This window comes from Semicossyphus pulcher, unplaced genomic scaffold (assembly GCF_022749685.1).
Source record: "Semicossyphus pulcher isolate SPU_LCO1_2020_fin unplaced genomic scaffold, fSemPul1.0.p SCAF_15, whole genome shotgun sequence".
In the NCBI taxonomy this organism is placed as follows: Eukaryota; Metazoa; Chordata; class Actinopteri; order Labriformes; family Labridae; genus Semicossyphus; species Semicossyphus pulcher.
In genome coordinates this window covers 15,755,614-15,777,450 of record NW_027211659.1, presented here as the reverse complement: position 1 = coordinate 15,777,450, position 21,837 = coordinate 15,755,614, and the positions used below count along the sequence as shown (strand labels likewise).

Below are 21,837 nucleotides of genomic sequence, written 5' to 3'. Positions count from 1 at the left end.
AATGGCAGGCTACAGTTTCTCCTGTCTCATGACTGCTTATAAAAATGGATAAATGGAATTGGTCAACTGAACTTGGGGGCAGCGGGAACAGGCCATGAACACAACACTTATATCTGATCACCTCATTGCTGGTAAGGCAAATCTTACACCTCCAGCTGTACTGTGCCCCTCCTGGAGCAACAACTTCTAAAGGTATCATTACATTATGTACACTGGCTCACTGCTCACAAAGTTTTTCTGTCTGCTGTTTGGTGACGGGCAGATATTGTGCTTTAAAGGGGGTATTATGCTAATTTCAAGCTTCATATTTCTACCTGTGGAGTAGCTTAGCATAATTAATTGTTAAAAAAACTCATCATTTTTCTCACACTGGTGCTCTGTGCAGGCCCTCATACAACCTCTGCCTGAAACGACTCAGTCAACTCTGTCCCTTTAAGAAACTCCGCCCCTTCAAGCCCGCTTTCTTTTGATTGGCAAGCTTTCTGAAGCATGCTGGGGGAAAAAACTGTAGAAAAAATGGTGTGAAACCTGGCGTCCACAGCAGCCTGCACACTGAGCTGAGAAGCCTGAGGATTACTCCAACATACTTTTATCTACAGATTTGAAACTTCACCCACGTTTAGTCTGGACATCCAACATTTTGAAATCATATATAAATGTGAAACGACATAATACTTTAAACTACGCTCATGGAGTGAAATGGTTCATTTAGGCCCTAAAACCTAAACAAAGCATTAAACATGCTTAAAAGCTTGGGCAACCAATCATGTGTGGGCTCATCACTGCGAGCAATGCCTTTTACATTACAGTTTGAGGCATTGTGATGAAAAAAAAAATGGTTAAACAGAGAAAATGTTAGACTTGAAATAGAAAAATAAAATCCTTTTAAGTTAACCTGCTGGTTCTACACCAATACCAGTTTTTCTGATGGACAGGTTTGCTTTGTTGGATCAAAGGGAAAAAACATCAGTTACATCAAATGCATCATTTAAACTGTACAAAAGAGACAGAGATTGGTCTCGTGAACAAATATTTTCTACTCAACTGTTTCTCTCAAGTTCCTCAAACACACATAATGAAGCATCAAACGTGTTTTATGATTGCCCAACAGAAGCGGTTTCTTTTTTCCATCCAGCCATCACAGAAGAATGTGCAATCACAAACGCTCACATTCACACAAGAAAAAAAAGCATTAGTGTTAGAAGAAAGTGTAGCCTGTTATTTTTCTCCTAAGACTCAATCTGAATTCAGCCTTACTCTGTAGATGAGCTTCTCCATGTTGAGGTGGCGAGCCATCAGCAGGGTGAAGCTGTACCACTGCTCGACAGACATGGAGCAGAAGGTCTGTAAGATGGCCTTATCTGTCGCTTTCATGTTCATGGATGAGGTGGAGTTGCAGTGACGCAGGTTGATCAACCAGGAGAGGATCTGTTATGGAGGAATATACAACAGCTATCATGTTAGGAGACAAGTCAGTGTTGCTGCTCTTGTTGTTGTAGTGAGAGCACAGTGTGGACTCTGATGATATCAGTGTCGTTCACTTCAGTGACATGGTGATTACAGGTTTGCTTGCATGCTATTCAGTGTATGAGGATACAGTGAGGATGATTCTGACTCACCACTAAATTGTTGTTCGGTAGAGTTGTTTCCATCAGGAGCTGGAGAGCAGCGGGATCAAAATACGTGTGTTGCTGAACATCCTCAACAAAGGCAGTCTTATCCCTCAGCATCTCACCGACCGTCACCGCTCCTGGGAATTAAAGAGATAGAAGTTTACGACAAAAATAACGTCAATCTGTTTTCCTTCGCAGAACAAGTTTATGTCGTTTTACTTACTTTTTAATGGTGGAAAGATTAATTTTGTTGCATTTTTAGTCTCGTACATTATCTTCATGTACAACAAGTGCAACAGCTGCAGCTTTACATGCAGCTGCTTTGTATGTATTGCAGATTGCCAACATGTTCCATACAAAAATAAAAGTTGTATGTTGCTGCTGGTCTATTTTAGCAGAGAGGATGTTTTGATATTGGGAAATATCTCACCTGGGGAGGTGATGTTAATGTTGAGAGAGCTCAGGCTGCTGATGTTAAAGCCCAAATTTTCACTCAGCACAGAGGTCCTGTAAGTACACACACACAGTAGGTAAGTACAAGAAGAGAAGTACACCTTAATGAAGCAATATATGAGAAGAAATCTTTAGAGGAAACTTTTACTTTAATTATATAAAATGCTGCCAGGTGTCCCGAAGGCATAACTTAAAAACCACTTAAATCAACATAAGAAAACTGTGCCTATTTTGGAGGATGCTGTCAACATCAATACTGTCACATCTGTGTTGAGAGGTCTATTAAGGTCTGTGATAAAATTAGGCAGCTTTCTTTCTACAAATTGTTGCTCACTGCTGTGACAGCCGAAAAAACAGATTGAAATATGACAATCCTGTACCAGTCGGAGTCCACATCGTAGGTGCTAGGATCTCCGATGAAGGTCTGGAACATGGCATCGCCCAGAGAGGTCGTGTTCATCATCAGGCTACGAACCAAGATCTGCAGGCCAGGCATAAAGGTGTTGCACAGCTCACCCTGCTCGATGTTGACGGCCCACATCAGCAAGCGCACAGACTCTGTTTTCTCCACAGCACAGACCTACGAGAAATCAGTGAGGTGAGCGACATGAAGAGCAAATCTCAGGATCAAAAATGTGCCACAAAGATTGGTTAGAAAACATTGAACAGTAATAGCTTTTATTTAATAAAAAAATCACCCACAAAGAAATATTTTTAACCAAAGTCAAAACACCGGTGTTGTTTTTTTTGTTGCCTGTCAGTGATTTCAGACATTTTCAGTATTATTTTTTATTAAATGATAAATGTGTGAAAGTGGCAGAGTGCATTTCAGAAACCTTGTAAGTCAGATTATCAAGTTTTTGTATGAATTCCGGGTCTGTCAGGCTGATCTCGAATAGCTCAGCTGCTGTTCGGATGGTCTCTTCCATGAGGTGCAGGGTCTCTGTAAAGACAGGGAGGGAGAGAGGGAGAGAAGGAGGGGGGGGAAATGTTGGTAAGAGAGAGGTTATTAGAGTTAGACAGAAGGATGGGATGGGAAAGGGAAAAGAGGGCAATAAGGTCTGTAAGGTGACAGAATAACATGACATCCCACTGGGCTTCATTACAACTCGCACCATTACGGTGCGGCGGCGGCGTCAGGCAGCGAGCAGCAAATGATGTGCTTAAAGTGAAGCCCTGTGCAGGACTGATGGGGCCAGAAGGGCCAGAAGTACTAGACGCTGTCGCGCATTAAAACACATTTGACAAGCCCTAAGAAAGGCACCACCTCGGGCAGCAAGACGTGATGACAGAATATTTAATTAGGCCAAAATTAGACAATGGTGATGTTTAATCTCAGGGTGCTCAACACCTACAGGCCTTTGCAATTACAACTGTTCACTCTGGATGTCTGCCTGTGTATATGTGAGGAATATGAGAGGGGGTTTTTCGGAGAGGAAGTGAAGCCCCTGCTGCTTACAAAGTGATTGTATGCACTGAAAACATTATCACACAAGCACAGACGCCAATTAAAAGGAGGTCATAGATGTCCACTTGTGTGAGCGCGAGGGGAGACGTTTAGCGAGGGCGGACAGGATAAGTGATTGAATTCTACTTTGCTAATGAGATTTAAAAAGGTGCTGAGTGGCTTTCTCCTGGAGAAGGGCCATATGGCCTTGGGCTCTTTGGGAGCTCAAGCTAAGCTGATGTGAAGTCTTATTCCTCATATCTCCGGAATGAATTATGCCGAGCTATAATCGTGTATACAACAACAACGGCATTAACAAAACGTTTTACGGGCTTCCCTCAGTCCTACAGTAGCTGCGAAGGTCAGAGATAAGGTTGCCACTCTTGCACGCTGTGTCACAGTTTAATGGCACAGGGTGGCAATCTGTGTTTATATATACATACTGTCACAGTGGGTATGTAAACACCAGCTGCAGCATCAGTGTGAGCTTTACAGTATAGAATGATAGTTGCCTTACTGAAAAGCTCACACTAAGCTGGAGCATGACTAAGCATGAGTGGGCGGGAACTCACTGAGGAGTCAGGAGGTGAAATTAATTAGGAGGAACTGGAAGGATAAGGCATCCTTCATTTGAGGATTCTGCATTTAAGTAATGAGTGAATATAACTCATTATAACGCTGCCCTTGGTCCAAGAAGCCTCCAACTGTCCAGACTGTGTCAGAGAGATAGTAGATCTGAACGGTTAAGTTACCTTTAGTTTCACTTGCTAGTGTTGTGCTGATATTCTTAAGCATCAAGGCGCCTGGAAAGCCATCGGGAAGCATATCAGCGACATACTGCAGGAGTTCTATTGATGACCTGCGGAAGATTAGACAAGGACTGTTCAAAAAACAGCGGCTGACAGAGCAAAGAAATGATGAAAAGCAGAGCAGACAGGCAAGATTTCAAAGCGGTTGTTTTCAGATATTTGGGCTAATTTATAACGGAAGCAAGAGTTAAAACAACCTGAAGCCAAATTTGAACATTTACCTCTCAAACACGTTAGGGAGAGTGAAGAAGGAGAGCATCCCCACAGCAGCATCAATGGTGTCTTCTTGAGAAGCATTCAGGCCCCACAGCATGTCGCTTGTAACTCCCTTCATCACAATGTTTAGATCGGGGTTGGCAAAGAACACGTGGACTGTCTCCATGATTTGTGCTGCGGTCGGAGGGACAGAAAGGGCTTTGGACATGGTGTGGTAGTCAATGAAGAACAGGTCTATGAAGTCGTCCATTGGGTGTCTCATCGGCATCCACGGGGCCTCGCGTCTGCGTCGCACCCCTTTAGTATGGTTACCGCCTATCATTTCCTGTTGAAACATGCCAGGATGGAAGTCCATGGGGCCAAAAACACCACTGGTGAAAACCAACTGCCTCACCATTTCTACAATGTTATCAGAGAGGTCTTCAAACAGCCCCATGTGAGGGGGCATGTCCGTACTCATCTTGATCAGAGCAGAAAAGAGAGGCCTGAGGATGTGGTAGATTTTGGGCAAAGCCTGAGACAGCAGATCCAGTCCTTGCGCTTCAGTGCGCGCCAACCATGAAAACATCTCAGCCATCCTCTGCACGACCAAGTTGGTGTCATTGGACTCCAGAAAATGCTTCAAGCTGTGAAAAACCATCGGCACATCCTCAAATATCTGCATAAGCTCTTCGATAGCTTGCCTCATCATGTTAGCAAGAGATGCTTCATCGAGACCAGAAGAGTTTCCCCGTATCAGGGAGAGGAAATCCTCAAAGTCGATGTTTGCATTGTGTAGGAAGATCCTTGCTGCTTCCTCGAAGATTTCTTCGGATGAACTGCTATCTTGAAGGCGATGGAAGTTGCCCAGGACGTGGATCAGTGCTTTTTTCATAGCTTCAATGTAAAGCTGGAGCTCAGGGGCCACTTTTAGGAGCTGGTCTGAGAGCATTTCGAGTGAAGACAAGCTGAAGGGGGGAGAAATTTAACGGATGTCAAGTTAAGTTCATAAAACAGACATATTTTTATACTTATATGTATATGGGGAAGTTGGAGATTGTTTGTGAGACCGAACGCTCCTCTATGGACTGAGAACTGATTCACACCAGTTTCTTTTATGGAACGCAAAGCATGTTTGTGATTCATGTCCTCAATACAATGATTCTAAATTCTTCCAGAAGCCATATTTCTTCATCATCTTGCTTTATACTTATTCACATAGTTTCCCATTTCACCCTCCGTAATAAGCTGTGGAGTCTTTCCGCTGTGATCAATGATCTATAACTCATGGAGTCAGACCTGATTGATTCCCGGCGATACGCAGAATGTGATCCTTATCACTATGCCCGGCTCATTATTGCAGCTGGCGTATAAAGGGAAATCAATTTTAAAAGGATGTCTCAGCTAGCTAAATCATGGTTAAGCCGCTGTCTGTGCAGGCCGCCCTGTTTTCAGGCAAAAGTGCATTAAATTAGGCAAATGTGATCACTCCAATTCCTTGTGTAATTATGTTAGAATCAAATTGGCCTGACGGGTGCAATGTGGATAATGTTGTAACAACAAATGGAGCGGTGAGTTCATGTATAGGTGAACCTGTGTCTATGGGTCTGTGCTGAGATGCAGCTGACTCCTGAGAGAAATTCCTACAGTCAGAAAAATGCTGGTAAATATGATCAGACTGTAATGTGCACTGGGTTTTGTTCTGCGGCTGCAGTTCTGTGGTGTGATTGCATTGCTCTGTCCTCATATCCTGTGGCTTCACTGTGGTCTGGGCTGTCTGATCAACTAAGGCCTCTGTCAGAGAAAAAACTGGGAACAAAAGAACGCTATGATGGATTTCTCCCCTACTTTTGAACATTAAAAAGCAGTTGCTCTTTCATTCTGCTGCACTGATGCAACAAATTAATGTTTTTTTTCGCGCAGGTTTTAAAAATCTAAAGGTTAATTTGATGCGATATCTTGTAAATAATTACTTAAAGATGATAGGTTAATTACAAGTAACCTATTTTGTGTTTTATGATTTTTGTTTACAGCACGGTAAATTATGACCACACTGACGCCTACCTAACCTTGTTGTAGCTGTATATACTCACCTGTTTTGCAACTGCATGTCTTGGAGCTGCTTGTACCAGTGAAACTGTGCCTCAGGGCTCAGAGGCCGCCCTGTCAGCATAGAGATCTGGCTGGAGAAAGCCATGATAAGCTTCTGTGTCACATGCGTGCGGTTAATGCTGACTTGGTAGACAGACTGTAAAGTCTTGACAATCTTTGCAGCTGTGGCATTCACCGTCATTGGTCCCACACCCATGTGCTGTACAGACAAAACACAGCAGAGATTGAGTGTTAGCAATGCCGCAGCTTTCTCTGTGTGTCAACACTGCCACCAAGTGGTGAAACTGTTAAATGACTTGAGTAAGATTAATTTTGTGCACACATTTTAATATTTGTGTCGTCTGAGACACAAATTCACATTGTAATATCCTACTATGAAATTTGTGTTCTTAATTTCCTGTTTAATTTGGAATGAATCTACTCACACTCATATTCAGTTGGGCGTAGACAGCCTGGGCTTCATTATGTGCCTCCAAAACAGGCTGCAGGTGGATGTTGCACCACACAGCCAAGGCCGCGTGGCTTAGCCCTGCTGCCTCTCGCACTGGATCCCATACTTTGAGAACCTCACTGCACTCCAACGAGCCATTAGCCTGGGGTGAAACATGTCAACAAAAAGACAAATGTATCACGTTTCAGACACAGTGTTCAGAGAAGACCAGTTTAGTTAGCAAGACGGGGATGGAAATAGAACAAAGCATGACAGAAAAGGCAGAGGCACGAGGGAATTAACACAATCTCTCTGTTCATGCATTTTACAGAGAAGAAAAGAAAAGGGCAGAAGTCTCACACAGGTATCATCGCTTCTCACAGACTGCCATACCAGGTACACGCCCACACATACTGGAACAGCATACAATGTACGTGCATATACAGTAGGTCAACTATAGAGTTTCTTCCACATCAGAAATCTGACTGTAACAAGGATCCCTCTAAGGTATACACAAGAAGACAAAGAATAACCCTTTAATAGTGTTACACAATACAATATACTTTCATTCTCGGAATGGATTGGGTCCCATCAGATACTGGCTTTTTAACTTTTTGACCCGTATAAATAACAATACATGAGGAAGAATTCTGCTGTGGCTACATAGTACAGTTAAACAATATACATGACAGTAACGTCAAATGTTATAGTAATATTGAGCAGTGGCCTGAAGTTAATTGTTATTCAAATATCTAAAGTTATAGTTTGACAAAGTGGCTTTTTGCTGTCTTGCTGTTAGCTTTGCGACAGGTTGCGATTTTCACAGGGAGTCATTTGTCATTTTTACCCTTTACCCCAAGTATTAGTACGAATTAAGCAAAAGGGATAAAAGGTTCGGGTAGATTTTTCTTAACTTTGGACAAAACCAGGCTAGCTGTTTCCCCTTGTTCACGGTCCTTGTGCTAAGCTAAGCTAACTGCTTGCTTGGAACTGTAGCTTCATATTTACTGTACAGGCATGAGAGGTATCAATCTACTCATCTAATCATCAGCAAAAAAGTGAATGAGTGTATTTTCAAAGATTTAAAATTATTTCTATAACTAAAACACTTAACATACTAAAGATATCAGTTTAGTAAGGGTAACTGCATAATTAAGTACAATCAAATACAACAGCCCTGCAGTAAAGCTAAATCTGTTGTCTGTGGAGACATTCCAGCACTGGGGCTATAGTAGTGTTTCAAGTCAACCAGTTATGGCTGGATTGCCTAACTGTAGGGCGGAACAACTGTAGCGACAGCGTAGGATACAGGAACTAGAGGAATGGCGGAGCCTATCACTGAGAAAACAAGCAGCGTTGAGGAAAAGGTTGTGATGCTCCAGATATAAAAGGAAATTTCAGCATTTAGAGGAAAGAAAGCGATAAGTGATTGACGGAAAGAATCTTTAGGTATACGTCATAAACAAGCTTTGATAATGTTTGTGTAATTACTCTCACGAACAAAAGGGGGCGACAGATGTCCTTCTATGAGTGTCACAAAAATCAAAGCACTTATCGCTGACTGATGTACATTTCTACCTTTGAGTGAGGCATACATCGTTCAGGTAACAAATCACAACCAACGTGCAGAAGACAGCAGCATACTGATAACGTCAATACAAGTGTTCGACAGTCATGCCGCCATGTTATTTTTGGCCTGCTGGTATGAGAATGTAGACTGTGAAAAGCCTTTCTTAAGGGGAGATAAGCATGCAAATGTCTAGGCTTTAAAAACAACACGTCAGCACCATCCTCTAACATCAGTCAGGCATTTGGAAACTAACAATAAATAAGATGTGACGCCAAGACAAGGGATAGGCATTGTTTAGTTCAATAATGCATGACCTATTATGCAGTCATACAACTAGCTTTCATATCCACCTCACTGTCTCTTTCTCTCACACATGCAAACATGTTCACACATCAGTCTCAGCAAAAGACTGCAAAAGACACACAGTAAACGGTATGTACAAGTGTTTTTCCAAGGAGAACAGTAGCAGTCTAACCTGCTGAGCCGCTTGCACTGTGCCTTCAATGGCAACCTGCATTCTTTCCGAGACCTCAGACAAGTTAAAATGACTGCTGTTCACAGAGTGTGCAATTTCTGTCATCAGGGTCATCACAGGCATCTGGAGGCTAAGTATCATCACTGTGAGGAACAAAGGACAAAAGGTTTGTGAACGATATGAAGGGTCCTTACAAATAATTACATATATACATTTTGATAAGAGCAGGGTTTAGATAAAAGCGTTTGTTATTTTTGTTAAAATTATACAAGACATGTTTTGGAACAGCCGTTTCGGGTATTTTTAAGGTGTGTCATGTTGTGAAAGACATTTCGCAAGCGTTGCGAAACCAAACTAAATGTGACTTGTATTATTTTACATGTGCTGAATACAGGAAACAATTGTTCCTTTAGGGAATTATTCTGCTTTCTTGCAGTTTACCAACCATGATTCTGATTCACTAAACAGTCTATCATTGTCTCGTCTACATATATTGTAAGATAACTGCCTTGCTGATCAGAAGGGTTCTCACCGTTCTCTGCTTGCATGGTCTTCACTAAGCTTCCGACAACTTTCTCTAACAGTGGGATAACAGGTGGGACACTGTCCCATACCTCTGTGCCTTTGAGGATCGACAGTAAGGCTTCTAGTATCTTTTCAAGTCTGTGGAAAAAGATGGCATTCGGTTAAAGGTGATCACGAAATGTCGAGGTGCTATCTAAGTGACAAGGGACTACCAAAAATCTTTGTTCCTATTAGAAGAGTTAATAATATTTACTTGGCCCATGTAGCTTGGTCTGCCTTCCCGGTCATCACCTGCTCCAGGACAGGTGCAAGATGAGCAAAGTCCTCAAGAAATGGAGCAGTAGTATTTGGGCCTGGGCCTCCCATGATGAGTGGCCAAAGCATGCCAAAGAGTTTGCCCATCTGTCAATACACAAAGGTGGAAAATTAAGAAACAAAGGTTTCAGTTTTCGGCACATTCATTCAATACTCATTCATTCAACGTGGGTTGTGTTTCACATGAATGATTTACGAAATGTAATAAGAACATTAAGTGCAGGACAAACAACTAAGATAAAGATCGTGTTTTATTGTTTTGTCCGACTGTCTGCGATGATAAATGCCTCTGCCTTTCACTACCCTCATAACCAGCAGACATTTGCTTTGAAAGAAAAAGGGCGTAGGCATAACAGTTCCAGTATTTATTTTGAATGTACTGTCACGTTTGACTCACAGACCCTTCAAATGTGAAATGAAACCACACTAAACTGAATTATTAGGAGGAATAAAACAAGATGTGTGACATTCTCTTTTGAGCCTTACCTTGCCGAGAATCATGGGCACATTTTCTTCTGATGCTTTCTCAAACATTTCCCAGAGACTCATGTTGCCTGAAATCACAAAAAAAATATAGTTCACAATGTAAACCTTATAAATATAAATAAATAATATACATATAAAAGAGTGAAGCGTCTCACTCTTACAACAGGCAACAGAAATTATGGCCTACTTTGATCAAGACTTCTTAGACTGTCTGACATAAACTCTTGACTAATGAAGTGCACAATGCAACCTCCATGCCATCAGAGTTCATCAAGATTCACGTGTTGTCCACCTACAGTGACACAGAGAAGCTGACTTGCCTTGGCCGGACTCCAGGATGAAGTGAGTGATGTTAATGAGGACAGAAATGTAGGCCCGGGCTGTGCTGTTTGGCGGCAGAAGGCTCTGGACTGCCTTCATCTCATTCAAGATTCTTAAAAAACAAAGAACATTAATACTTCAGATCTGCACGTGTCTTATCAAAAGGTCATCATGTTTCATCAAATTCTATCAGAGCATTGCAGGAATGCATGTGCATGTTTCTGTTTGGTTTCAATTATCTATCTGGTCCAGTGGAATGTTTTATGAATTATGATCAGAGGAATGCAGACGCCTGCTGGATATCTACTGAGGGACTAATATTGTCAATCAAGTATTTGGTTGGACCGTACAACCAAAAACACCTTGAATACCAATGACTGAATCTTGAGAGCTTGAACACAGATAAAAAAATCTACTTTATAATTTTAATATTCTTAAAACCAGTCTATTCTTTTTAACACATGCACTATTAAACTTACAATTAGCATTCATTTAGAGTTATGTATGTCCACCTGATGAATGTAGGTCCAATATTCACTTTCCTATTTGCTCTGTTTTTGTGTCTTTAGCTCCTAAATGCTCCAGTATATGTTTACAAGCTAGTAGCTAACTGTGTCTTTAGCTCCTAAACGCTTCATTATGTTCACAAGCTAGTAGTTAACTTTGTCTTTAGCTACTTAATGCTCCACTATGTTCACAAGCTAGTAGCTAACTGTGTCTTTAGCTCCTAAACGCTCCATTATGGTCACAAGCTAGTAGTTAACTTTGTCTTTAGCTACCTAATGCTCCAGTATGTTCACAAGCTAGTAACTAACTGTGTCTTTAGCTCCTAAACGCTTCACTATGTTCACAAGCTAGTAACTAACTGTGTCTTTAGCTCCTAAACGCTTCACTATGTTCACAAGCTAGTAACTAACTGTGTCTTTAGCTCCTAAACGCTTCATTATGTTCACAAGCTAGTAGTTAACTTTGTCTTTAGCTACTTAATGCTCCACTATGTTCACAAGCTAGTAGCTAACTGTGTCTTTAGCTCCTAAACGCTCCATTATGGTCACAAGCTAGTAGTTAACTTTGTCTTTAGCTACCTAATGCTCCAGTATGTTCACAAGCTAGTAACTAACTGTGTCTTTAGCTCCTAAACGCTTCACTATGTTCACAAGCTAGTAACTAACTGTGTCTTTAGCTCCTAAACGCTTCACTATGTTCACAAGCTAGTAACTAACTGTGTCTTTAGCTCCTAAACGCTTCACTATGTTCACAAGCTAGTAGTTAACTTTGTCTTTAGCTACTTAATGCTCCACTATGTTCACAAGCTAGTAGCTAACTGTGTCTTTAGCTCCTAAACGCTCCATTATGGTCACAAGCTAGTAGTTAACTTTGTCTTTAGCTACCTAATGCTCCAGTATGTTCACAAGCTAGTAACTAACTGTGTCTTTAGCTCCTAAACGCTTCACTATGTTCACAAGCTAGTAACTAACTGTGTCTTTAGCTCCTAAACGCTTCACTATGTTCACAAGCTAGTAACTAACTGTGTCTTTAGCTCCTAAACGCTTCACTATGTTCACAAGCTAGTAACTAACTGTGTCTTTAGCTCCTAAACGCTTCATTATGTTCACAAGCTAGTAGTTAACTTTGTCTGTCTACATTTTGATGCTGGCCAGGAAGTTCAGTGGGGTTTTGGAGCATTTCACTACAGCTGCCTGTTGTGTCTGTAAGCATTGCTGGTGAGTGCTGTGAGAATGAACCAAAACTGTTGAAGTCAAGGGTTGTTAAACCAAAACTAGGAGCTAAAAGAGGCTAAAAAGCTCTGCAGATTTGAGGGGATCTGCCGAGTCGGCTGGTAAGGTGGGTTCCCAGATAAATGCAACCCTATCTATTTTGTTTACAGCTGCTTTAGTCATTAAATGAATTTGGTTTCCTGAAATATTAGGGGAAAAAAGCAGAATCACTCACATAAGATTCCAGCCATCTGGCCCACTGGCTGCGAGGGAGCTCTCAAAATACGTGGTTGCCACTTTGATTGCAGGAAGCAGGTATTCAGCGATCATTTCTGGAACTAGCTGTTGGATGATGCTCTCAGCCTTCTTGAGGATTTGGAGGGAGATTTTACGTGAGTTGTCAAAGTTCATGTCTGGTTGGAGAATGAGCTTAAGTGAGTCATGCACAATATCCAGGATGCTCTGCTCCACAGACTGCGGTAGAGGGCTGGTGGTAGCTGTCAGGATGTGCATCGCACTTTTAACTGCATCCAAGATGGTGGCTATGAAGTAGTCACTCTGAAGGCCACCTGGTTGCTCAGCCACCATTAGGGCATTTCTCAGGGACTGGGTGACATTGCTGATAATGGAGAGGGAGGCCAGTTGTTCATCACTGAGAAAATGACCTATTGACTGCAGCAGGTGGTGGAGGTCTGTCACAGGGGTGGAGATATTGATGGAGGAGTTTCCCCATTGGAGCATGCTAGCAAGGGCTGACAGGACTTTTGGTTGCTTCATCCACGTCTGTATGAAGTTGAGGTATAGATTAATTTGAAGCTCGGCCTCATGCAGAACGGTTGTGTTGGTAAGAGGAGAACCTGCAATATTATTCTGAAGCTCTATGTTGCTCTTTATGAGTTCAAAAAGTTGCTTGACGATCTCAACTGTTGATTGGCCAATTTTACTCACCCCTGCTCCATCTAATGGGTACTGGAGGCTGTTCATGAGGTACTCAACCTGATGACTCACAAACAACGTAAAATCTACCTGTGCCAGCTGATATGTCACTTGCATTTGTGTGAGGGAGAAGAAGGGATGGAGGAGGTTTGAGACTGAGCTGTCCTTGGTGATATTTTCCAGCCTTTTCAGGTACCAATCCAGCAACTCCAGATATACTTTCTCTGCATTTGTTGGGTCTGCAGTCAATGTTGTGTTAAAAATGTTCTTTAACGGTTCTGGATTGGCTGCTAGTTGTATCAGACCCTCCAGCACTCTGAATTCTTTCATGATCTCTGGAGTGTTCAGTTGGTTCAGCTGAAAACCCATCTTGATATTGGCCAGAGTGCTGTTAAGGGTGTGTATGACAGCTGCGTAAGGATTGGAGCCGAAGTCAACTTGCACGACATCGCCGATAGTTTTATTTAAGATTAACTGGACGAGGGGGAGGATGGATGTCTCATTTCGGAGAGCAGGTATGTGTGCTATGAAACTGCCAACCCTGTTAATTAATCCCATAACGCACTGGGCTGTCACTGTCTGGTTATGATGGGTTGCCAAACATTGGGGAGAATTGATAACATCCATTACTTTTACAACCAGGTCTTTTATGTTGGCAGCCCCAGCTAGTGACGCAATGGTGTTCAGCTGCTCAAGAGTTAGGTTTGACTGTTTCAGGGCATTCTGGACATCAGAGACGGTAATATTAGGAGTAGCCAAGAGCAATTTGATGAAGTGGAGAGTCTGTTTGAATGTTTCCACATTGGCAGTATCATTTGGGGGCAGGAGAAGTGAGAAGAATATAGATGCAATTTCCTCCTGTTCCTTTTGTGCCAGGAATGGAGTTAGCGCAGTTATTTTGATGTTGACATCACCTTTGGCCAAGAGCATCATGTCTAATATCTGATCCAGGAACGTAAAGATTTCTGAGATTCCATGCAAACAGTCCTGGCCTGCTGCACATTTGGTCAAATGATACTGAAGAGCTTTGAAATCCTGGAAAAAGCTAGCAGCTTCCTGTTGGACCTCTGGTGGAAGGAATGCTACAAATTTCTGTATAACAATATCCTGGGCACCATCTGGTCCAGCTTGAGTCAGGTTTTGAAGGCCCTCAGGGGTGAGGAGGTTGAGAAAATCTTTGGAAATGAGGTGGAGGTCGGTGACTTGTGCTGCAGTCAGCTGTCCATTTGGAAACTTGGAATTTTGGATTCTTCCCAGTCTAAACACAGACATTATGAAGTCTTGAAGCTGTTGTATGTACCCAAGAAGGATGTGAGTTGGGTCACCATTTGGAGCATCCATGACTCTCTTCAGATGCTCCATGGCTCTGAGGATGGCCTCCACAATGCCTGCTGAGGTCTGGTTGGTGAAAGGTCGGATGGCTTCTTTAAGACGGGCAACATCATCAGGGTGGAAGTAGCCTGCGTAGGTAAGCATGGTGTGTCCCATGATGTGGGAGAGAGACATGGTGAGGTTACCCTCCATGGAGAGGAACTGCATGACTAATCGCTCAAGTTCAGGCATTGTTGGGTCCGACTCATTGAAGGTAAAAATGTGCTGGTTGTGTCTTCCAATCTTGGTGGCAACATCGAGCACTGTGGAGACATTGAGGTGACCATCGCTGAAGAGCAGAGGCAGCAGAGGTGACAGACCAGTGGACTTTAACAGGTTACCGACGAGGGAACGCATGACATTAGGGTTTGTGATGCCATGGTCAGGGAGCATGGTGATTTTTTTGACAAAGCCTTGCAGGTTATGCAACAGGTTAATCAGGTAGGACAAGAGAGCATCACCACCATGGATGTTGTTTTTCAGAAATGATCCAGCCAGAGACCGCAGTAAGTCTGCGTACACATGCTGCAATAGATTCACAGCTCCTCTGAGACAACTACGGAGAAAAGAGAAGACAGCATTACAGATTTTAAAAGATGGGTATGTAAATTATTAACTGCTGCTGAAATCAAATACTACAAATATATAGTGGTACTGCCTTTCTACTTAAGTCTAAGCAAGATGTTAATAGCTTATTTCGTACTTGCTAATTACTTTACACAACACATTCATACACTAATTTGATGCCTGTCAGCCATTGGAGATGTTCGATAAGCAATCTGCCCAACCCTATTTCCCACTATTGTTTTAAGTAGTTATTTTCCTAAACTTATACAATATCTGCAAAATCTCCAGGTTTAATGAGACAATCAGTCATTGAAAATATCCAGTAGTAGAACTTACTTCACCAGGACGTCTTGGTTTGGTGACATCAGAGCCTGAGCCAGTGATGGGACAAACTGCTGCCAGTTAAAACCAGTATCTGTACCGCATTGAACTGCTAAGTTGGAGATGTCAAAAGAACCTACAGGGGAAGGTAAACATATTGCATAAAGCTTGATTAGGTTGTTAGGTAAATTATGAAACTGTAGGGAAAAGAATATATTGGACTCACAGTTAGGGGGGTGAGTTGTGATGCCAGGCCTGTAGTTCAGGATCCAGTTAACTATGTGTAAATAGTCTTTTACTGCAGGCCACAGATGAGTCTTTTCAATCTTTGGTCCCAAATTCACCATGGACAAGACAACACTAAAAGCAAATTGAAAGCACAACAATGTTGAGACAGTGGAATTATGACTGACAGCACGAACCAAGACACGACATATAATCTTAAAAAACAACATGCTGGAAAATTGTGTCTCCTAATGACCTTTATTTTTTCTTTCTACTAAATTCAACAGGCCAACTGGAAAGCCATGTTCAACTTAGATCAGCCTGTAATCAATCAACTCTTCAGTTCTAAAGCAGAAAAACAGAGCACGGTACTGCTCTGGAATGAAACCCTGCAAGTACTGTATATTATCAACACTCTTTGTCCTGACCTTTGTTGAAGAGTGGCAGTCACATCCTGAGTGCTGTTGTCTGGCATCCAGTTCATCCACAATGCCACACCCAGCTTCATGGCCAATCTGTCCACAAACAGTCCAAACTGCAGGCTGTCGTTGTGCAACTTGTGCCACTCAGAGAGAATCATTGGAAGTGTAACGTTGTAGTCTTCTTGGCCCATAATGGTTCCGATCAAATCCCGAACCTGTGGAAACATATGAAACGTACTTAAATCCCAGTTGTTTCTTAGCTGTACATTAACAGTACATAATAAACATCATCATCATGAATATCAGGTTTAAAGCCCTGAAGTATTGTCGATAACTTTGAATATAAATGCATGCTCACAGCGAGAACAACAAAATGTTTCCAGCTCCTTTAAACTGGTTTAACAAAATGTCATTTGCTAGGTGAGAAAACAGGAAGTACATAGTGTACTCTTTCAAAATGAGAGCTGGAGTTGAAAATTGAAGATGAGACGGCTTAATTATTTTTTGGATATTGCAATACTACGTACTTGTCCCGTAGAAACTTTTAACATGTAAATAATATGTAGATTACAGGTGGATTCAATTCAAAGTCTTTTTTTTTACTACTTTTTTTTGTATATAAATTAAATATATAATTTTTAAATATAGACCGGTTCATCTCTTAAATAAAGGAATTTGTTCCAAAGCAAAAAGAAAAGTAGTAGTCACAAAAAAAGAGATTCAGGAAGCATATCACTTCATAACAAAATTCTTCTAATGCTTGTAGCCTTTACCGATTTAACAACTGGCATCCAGTTCTTCAGTAAAGCCTCCTGTAGGGCGGAGCCGTTCAGGCAGATCATTGACCTCAACACCACAAACTCTACGGTCTCCATTTCTAAGAGCCACTCGAAGGGATCCAAGACATCCTCACATGTTAAATCATGAGGTGACATAATCTGGAAGAAGAAAGGCAAAAACATGTCATCCCCTGAAGTCAAAGAATTCCATATGACAGAGAGCGATCAGAGAATCATTTGCCAGGTGTTTAATAAGTCCTCTTGGCCTCTAGAATACTTGCAGGTAGTTTCATAAAACATATATTCTTATTCTTTCTCCTTTTTTTTTAAATTATACTTATAATGAATGTAAAATGTGAGAGAAAAACAGTTGAAACTACAATTGTCCTTGAAGACAGTAAAAGCCAGAAGCTCTTATGAAATACTCCTAGCATACCTTCATGGTCACTTCCATCACACTGTCCAGGACATTACCAAACCAAATGCTCGCGTCAGTGTGGTTTGTCAGCAGTGTTATAAAAGCTTCTTGGAGTTGATCAGCATCACGCAGGACATTTTCCATTTTTTCTGCAAACCAGGGAGATTGTAGACAACAAACATTAAACTAAAAGAAAGCCGGATCATTTTAGTATGATCACACTCAATGGGGAAACATTTTCCTTTTCCTGCTTCTGTGTATCATTTTCCCGCATGGAAACTCCTCCAGTCCTACTTTGGTAAAACAGTCTCAATCTTTCAGCAGTCCCCTGAGAACGGGTGTGAACTTGTTCTTTTCACTTCTAGGTTATACAGTTCAATTACACCAGGGGAAGATAACAATAGTGACTGTGGCGTATGTGACAAAAAGAGGTCCTTATGCCGAACAATATGTCCTGTAAATTTGTTGACTGTTGGATTTAGTGTCTCTGCTCTTGCTCTATTATTATAAGGGCTGACACCAAAGGCTGTTTTACAGTGTACCTCTCAGCTGAGCTCTATATTAAAGATTTTATCAAAATGTATTTCATCTTGACGGGAAAAATGTTGTAAGTAAAAACCAGCAGGAATACGAAATCTCTTTTTAATGCTGTTACAAATAAAAGATGTTGAAACTCTCACTTATGAAAAAGAGATGAATGGCACAGGAGAGACCTCGCTGTAAGCAGGATGTTGTGTAGTCTTACCTTCTACAGTTTCAAGGACCTGTGTGGCCGTCTTCATGGACTGGAAGCCAGTTCTGAGGATGCTGTGGACGACCATATCCACCTCCGGCACATTTTGTATTATGTCCATTATAACTTTACCAACCGCCAAAAACCTGCCAAAGAATAAAATCAGAGACAAAGTAATGTACTGTTTAATGTTTTAGATACAGGTATCTAATATTTAAAGGAATGTTTGCAGGGAGGTGTAGAAAGCAGAGGATGAGAAAGACACACATGTAAGAGAGAAAATAACATGGTTTCTGCTTTGTTCCTTCTATTATTCTATAAGGTATAAAACAATAGGTTAAGGTTAAGCTGCAAATATTCGAAACAAAACTTCCCATAACCCCTCTGTGGGAAGTAGTGTGCCTATCTCTACTTTGATTCTAAAGCAAGCCTATTAGCTTGTTTAAAGACATATATAACAGTGAAAACAGCAGATCCTGTCTTTGATTCTTTTCCCTTTCTTTTCTCTCTTCTGTTCATGAGTTGTGATCTTTGGCTGCATCCTTTCACCAATGTGATGGTGCTAGTACATTTGAAGGCATTTGATTGGTGTAACGTAACTGGGCAACGGTCAAGGGTTCTTTTATTGAAACATTTCTGGCACCTTATTGTAATGTTGACAATGTTAGATTAAGTTTATTATGTGTTGAAAAGCAATTTAGAAGCGTAGAAATATCCTAATGAATGAAAATTAGCTTTAAGCTAATGGTAACATTTATACGTTAACTTTTTATCGGTAGGAATAGTGTTTAATTTTATTTTCTCATCTCGCTTTTTCATTGTTTCATTTGGTGGATATGTTTTTCTTCTTTCTTTTTGGCAGCATTGAATCATTTTATTGGATTTGTCAATTTATGTAAGAACACAGGGTACTGTACTTACAGCTCCTCCTCAATGTTTTGTGGTTGTGTAACCACGCTACGCCGGGTCCTCGTGATGTTGGAGCCTTCCTGTCCTTCGGGGGGAAAACCTCCCATCAGACTGTGCAGCAGCCCTTTGGCGAAGGCCAAGTCATGTGAAGCAACATGCTTACTCCACATCAGGAGAGCCTGGGGATAAAGCAGTCCACATAGGGGAACACAAAGGGGGAGGGAAAGGAAAGGTCAGTAATTTAGATTAAATTTTTTTTTTTTTAATTCAGGAAAATGAAACTTGTCAGTTTTTCTGAACTACTGCCAAATATTGTCCATTTCTACACAATAGCAGCCATGTCTTTTTTTAATTACCACCCAGGTCATCATCAAACTGATGCCACATTTTGACATTTTATCAGCATTTGGTGATGTATGTTTGTCTAATTTAAATCAAAGTCTAATCAACCTAAAAATGATAAAAGGCAGATTGCATAAAATGCTATGAGCAGGCCTGCTTATTGTGTCAGTAACTAATGACTTATAAACTAACTTTAACCTATAGAGATTTAAACCACCAGTTACAAAAGCAGAGAACTGAGATCAAATAAATGATTTAGTAATTAGCAATGCACTCTATGTTATTAGGACACTTGCATCATGGTAATGAGAATCTGTAGGTTAGAATATCATTACACACACAAATCATGACTATATGTTGGTATTAGATTGCTAATTGATGTCCATATGACTCCTTGAGTGAGTACACATAGTAATGACAGAGTTAGCTAAGAGCTTCTGATTGGAAATGATCTCATCAAAACACATCCACCGCAGTGACAGTGCTAATTGGATATCTTCGGGGTTCCTGTTCCCCAGGTGCAACCTGGGAGTTGCACTTGCTTGTTGCTACGGCCAAGAGCTTTGGTGCGGCTGTAGACTAATTATTTGGTACACTCTGAATGTAATTGGAAGTGAAGGTGGCACTTGAGAATGCAAATTAGGAGCAAGGACAGAAGAACAGAGACAAGTAGTGAATGAGACAGTAAAGAAGAGAGCGTAGACAACGGAAAAGGAAGAAGGAAAAATGCCAACCAACTTCACACTTTGAGCAGCTGACTCATTTCTGACGTCTGATTCTCTTTCAATATATTTCCAACCTACCTGCTTTGCCACCTTGTCAGAGCTGATCCAGCCCAGAAGCATGTCCACAGTTCCTGTACTGCATGCTGCAGTTAGCCAATATGGGTTATCGCTCTTGGAACACAAGTAACTGTGCACCATCTGATGGTCCAATGTCAGGGCGATAGCCTGCAGGAGAGAGGGGACTTACAGTGAATATAAAGAAACTGTGGTGTCATTCTAAAATCACTCAATTACTCAATAAACAATATTTGTACCCTTGCAGATAACACTCCTATATCTTATCAAAAAATCCCGAATTTCCCCACTGGGGATCAATTAGGATTATCTTATCTTAAAATGTAAAGCTTAAGCTAGGAGATGGGTAGCTAAGCTTAGCATTAAAACTGCGGAAACAGGGGAAATGGCTAACTTTAGCTAGCATCTAAAGAAAACAAAAATCAAGCAACCAACACTTGTAAAGCATTTTTTATGAACTAAACAAATTATATATTAATTAGTGAGCTGTAGAGGTGCTGGCGTTGGGTATCATTACCTTTAAACACAGCCCTGCTAGTTGTTTTCCTACGCTTCCAGTTGTTATAGCTAGGCTATGCTAACGCTGCCGCCTACAGCTAAATACTGGCTCTACACATATTGGGTGTTCCCTTGCTATGTTACTCCCAGCAGAAAAGTGAAAAGGTTAATTCCCTAAAAAATTCTTAAACTCATGTTGCAAGTGTTTTTAATCTGTTGTCTTAGCTAAGACATTGTCTTAAGTTTGGCACAAGATACTTGCCTGCTGGCAGAGTGAGAAGAAAACAGTTTGGCAGCCCTGAAGATAAAGCTACTGTGCAGCTACTTTTATTTCATCTTGACATATTTAATAAGAAACTACACTGAACTGTGACTGGAAGGTAAGTTTAGAAAGGATGTTTTAATAGTTGCTCTCACTTTTTACATAGAGAACACAAATATATGCCATATCATTTCATTTCTTGAATATACTGTAAAGGGTTGTGTAAAAACTTGTTGCTACATACCTTGTCCAGAGGTATCTTGACTTCTTGTAGAACACGTTTCACCATTTCACTTAGTGAATCATTGTGCAACATGACAACATCTCCAAGGGTAATGGACACACCTGCGCAAAATCAAATCACATGAGCAGGTTTTGGTGCCAACTTGACTGACTACATTTCTCTGGTCTTTGGTATCAAAGGTGAATCGTGCTGTGGTTTCCCTAAAACTGGCAGGACTTCAAGTCATCATTGATCCGACAAATTACGGAATTATACTGTACAACAAAGGTCTATTACAATCTGAGGTTTATTCGGCTGCATGTAAAAATCCACCTAATATACCTTAAAGATTTAAATTAAAAACAGCATCAAAATATTTAAATCCTTGTGTGTTCTGTAGAGCAAATGATGGAAAGTTACCTCTGCCAGGCCACTTCTGAGCATAGTGGATCATGCTAAGGCCGCCCACAATCACTGGATGCACCAGGGAAAGTGAGGCCCCTGCCTCTGGGAATTTGCTCTGGATGACATGCATGGCACTAAGGAAACCACAGGGAAAAAA

The 21,837-nt window shown here is 41.2% G+C and overlaps 1 protein-coding gene across 1 annotated transcript in view; it reads right to left on the bottom strand.

Moving 5' to 3' along the window:
• The window catches only part of abca12 (ATP-binding cassette, sub-family A (ABC1), member 12), a 67,569-nt gene that overhangs the window by 39,156 nt on the left and 6,576 nt on the right, over positions 1-21,837 (bottom strand). Inside the window, exons 9-33 of the mRNA XM_069663467.1 lie at positions 21,696-21,814; positions 21,297-21,397; positions 20,296-20,442; positions 19,163-19,329; positions 18,254-18,387; positions 17,527-17,657; positions 17,085-17,249; positions 16,318-16,526; positions 15,891-16,024; positions 15,680-15,800; positions 12,705-15,332; positions 10,751-10,863; positions 10,431-10,498; positions 9,883-10,031; positions 9,637-9,767; positions 9,105-9,247; positions 7,055-7,222; positions 6,611-6,828; positions 4,544-5,485; positions 4,266-4,372; positions 2,903-3,009; positions 2,447-2,646; positions 2,044-2,120; positions 1,620-1,750; positions 1,258-1,428 (exon numbers count right to left, since the gene is read on the bottom strand). Coding sequence (XP_069519568.1) covers positions 1,258-1,428; positions 1,620-1,750; positions 2,044-2,120; positions 2,447-2,646; positions 2,903-3,009; positions 4,266-4,372; positions 4,544-5,485; positions 6,611-6,828; positions 7,055-7,222; positions 9,105-9,247; positions 9,637-9,767; positions 9,883-10,031; positions 10,431-10,498; positions 10,751-10,863; positions 12,705-15,332; positions 15,680-15,800; positions 15,891-16,024; positions 16,318-16,526; positions 17,085-17,249; positions 17,527-17,657; positions 18,254-18,387; positions 19,163-19,329; positions 20,296-20,442; positions 21,297-21,397; positions 21,696-21,814 — 6,781 coding nt within the window. The remainder of the gene's footprint in view (positions 1-1,257; positions 1,429-1,619; positions 1,751-2,043; positions 2,121-2,446; positions 2,647-2,902; positions 3,010-4,265; positions 4,373-4,543; positions 5,486-6,610; positions 6,829-7,054; positions 7,223-9,104; positions 9,248-9,636; positions 9,768-9,882; positions 10,032-10,430; positions 10,499-10,750; positions 10,864-12,704; positions 15,333-15,679; positions 15,801-15,890; positions 16,025-16,317; positions 16,527-17,084; positions 17,250-17,526; positions 17,658-18,253; positions 18,388-19,162; positions 19,330-20,295; positions 20,443-21,296; positions 21,398-21,695; positions 21,815-21,837) is intronic.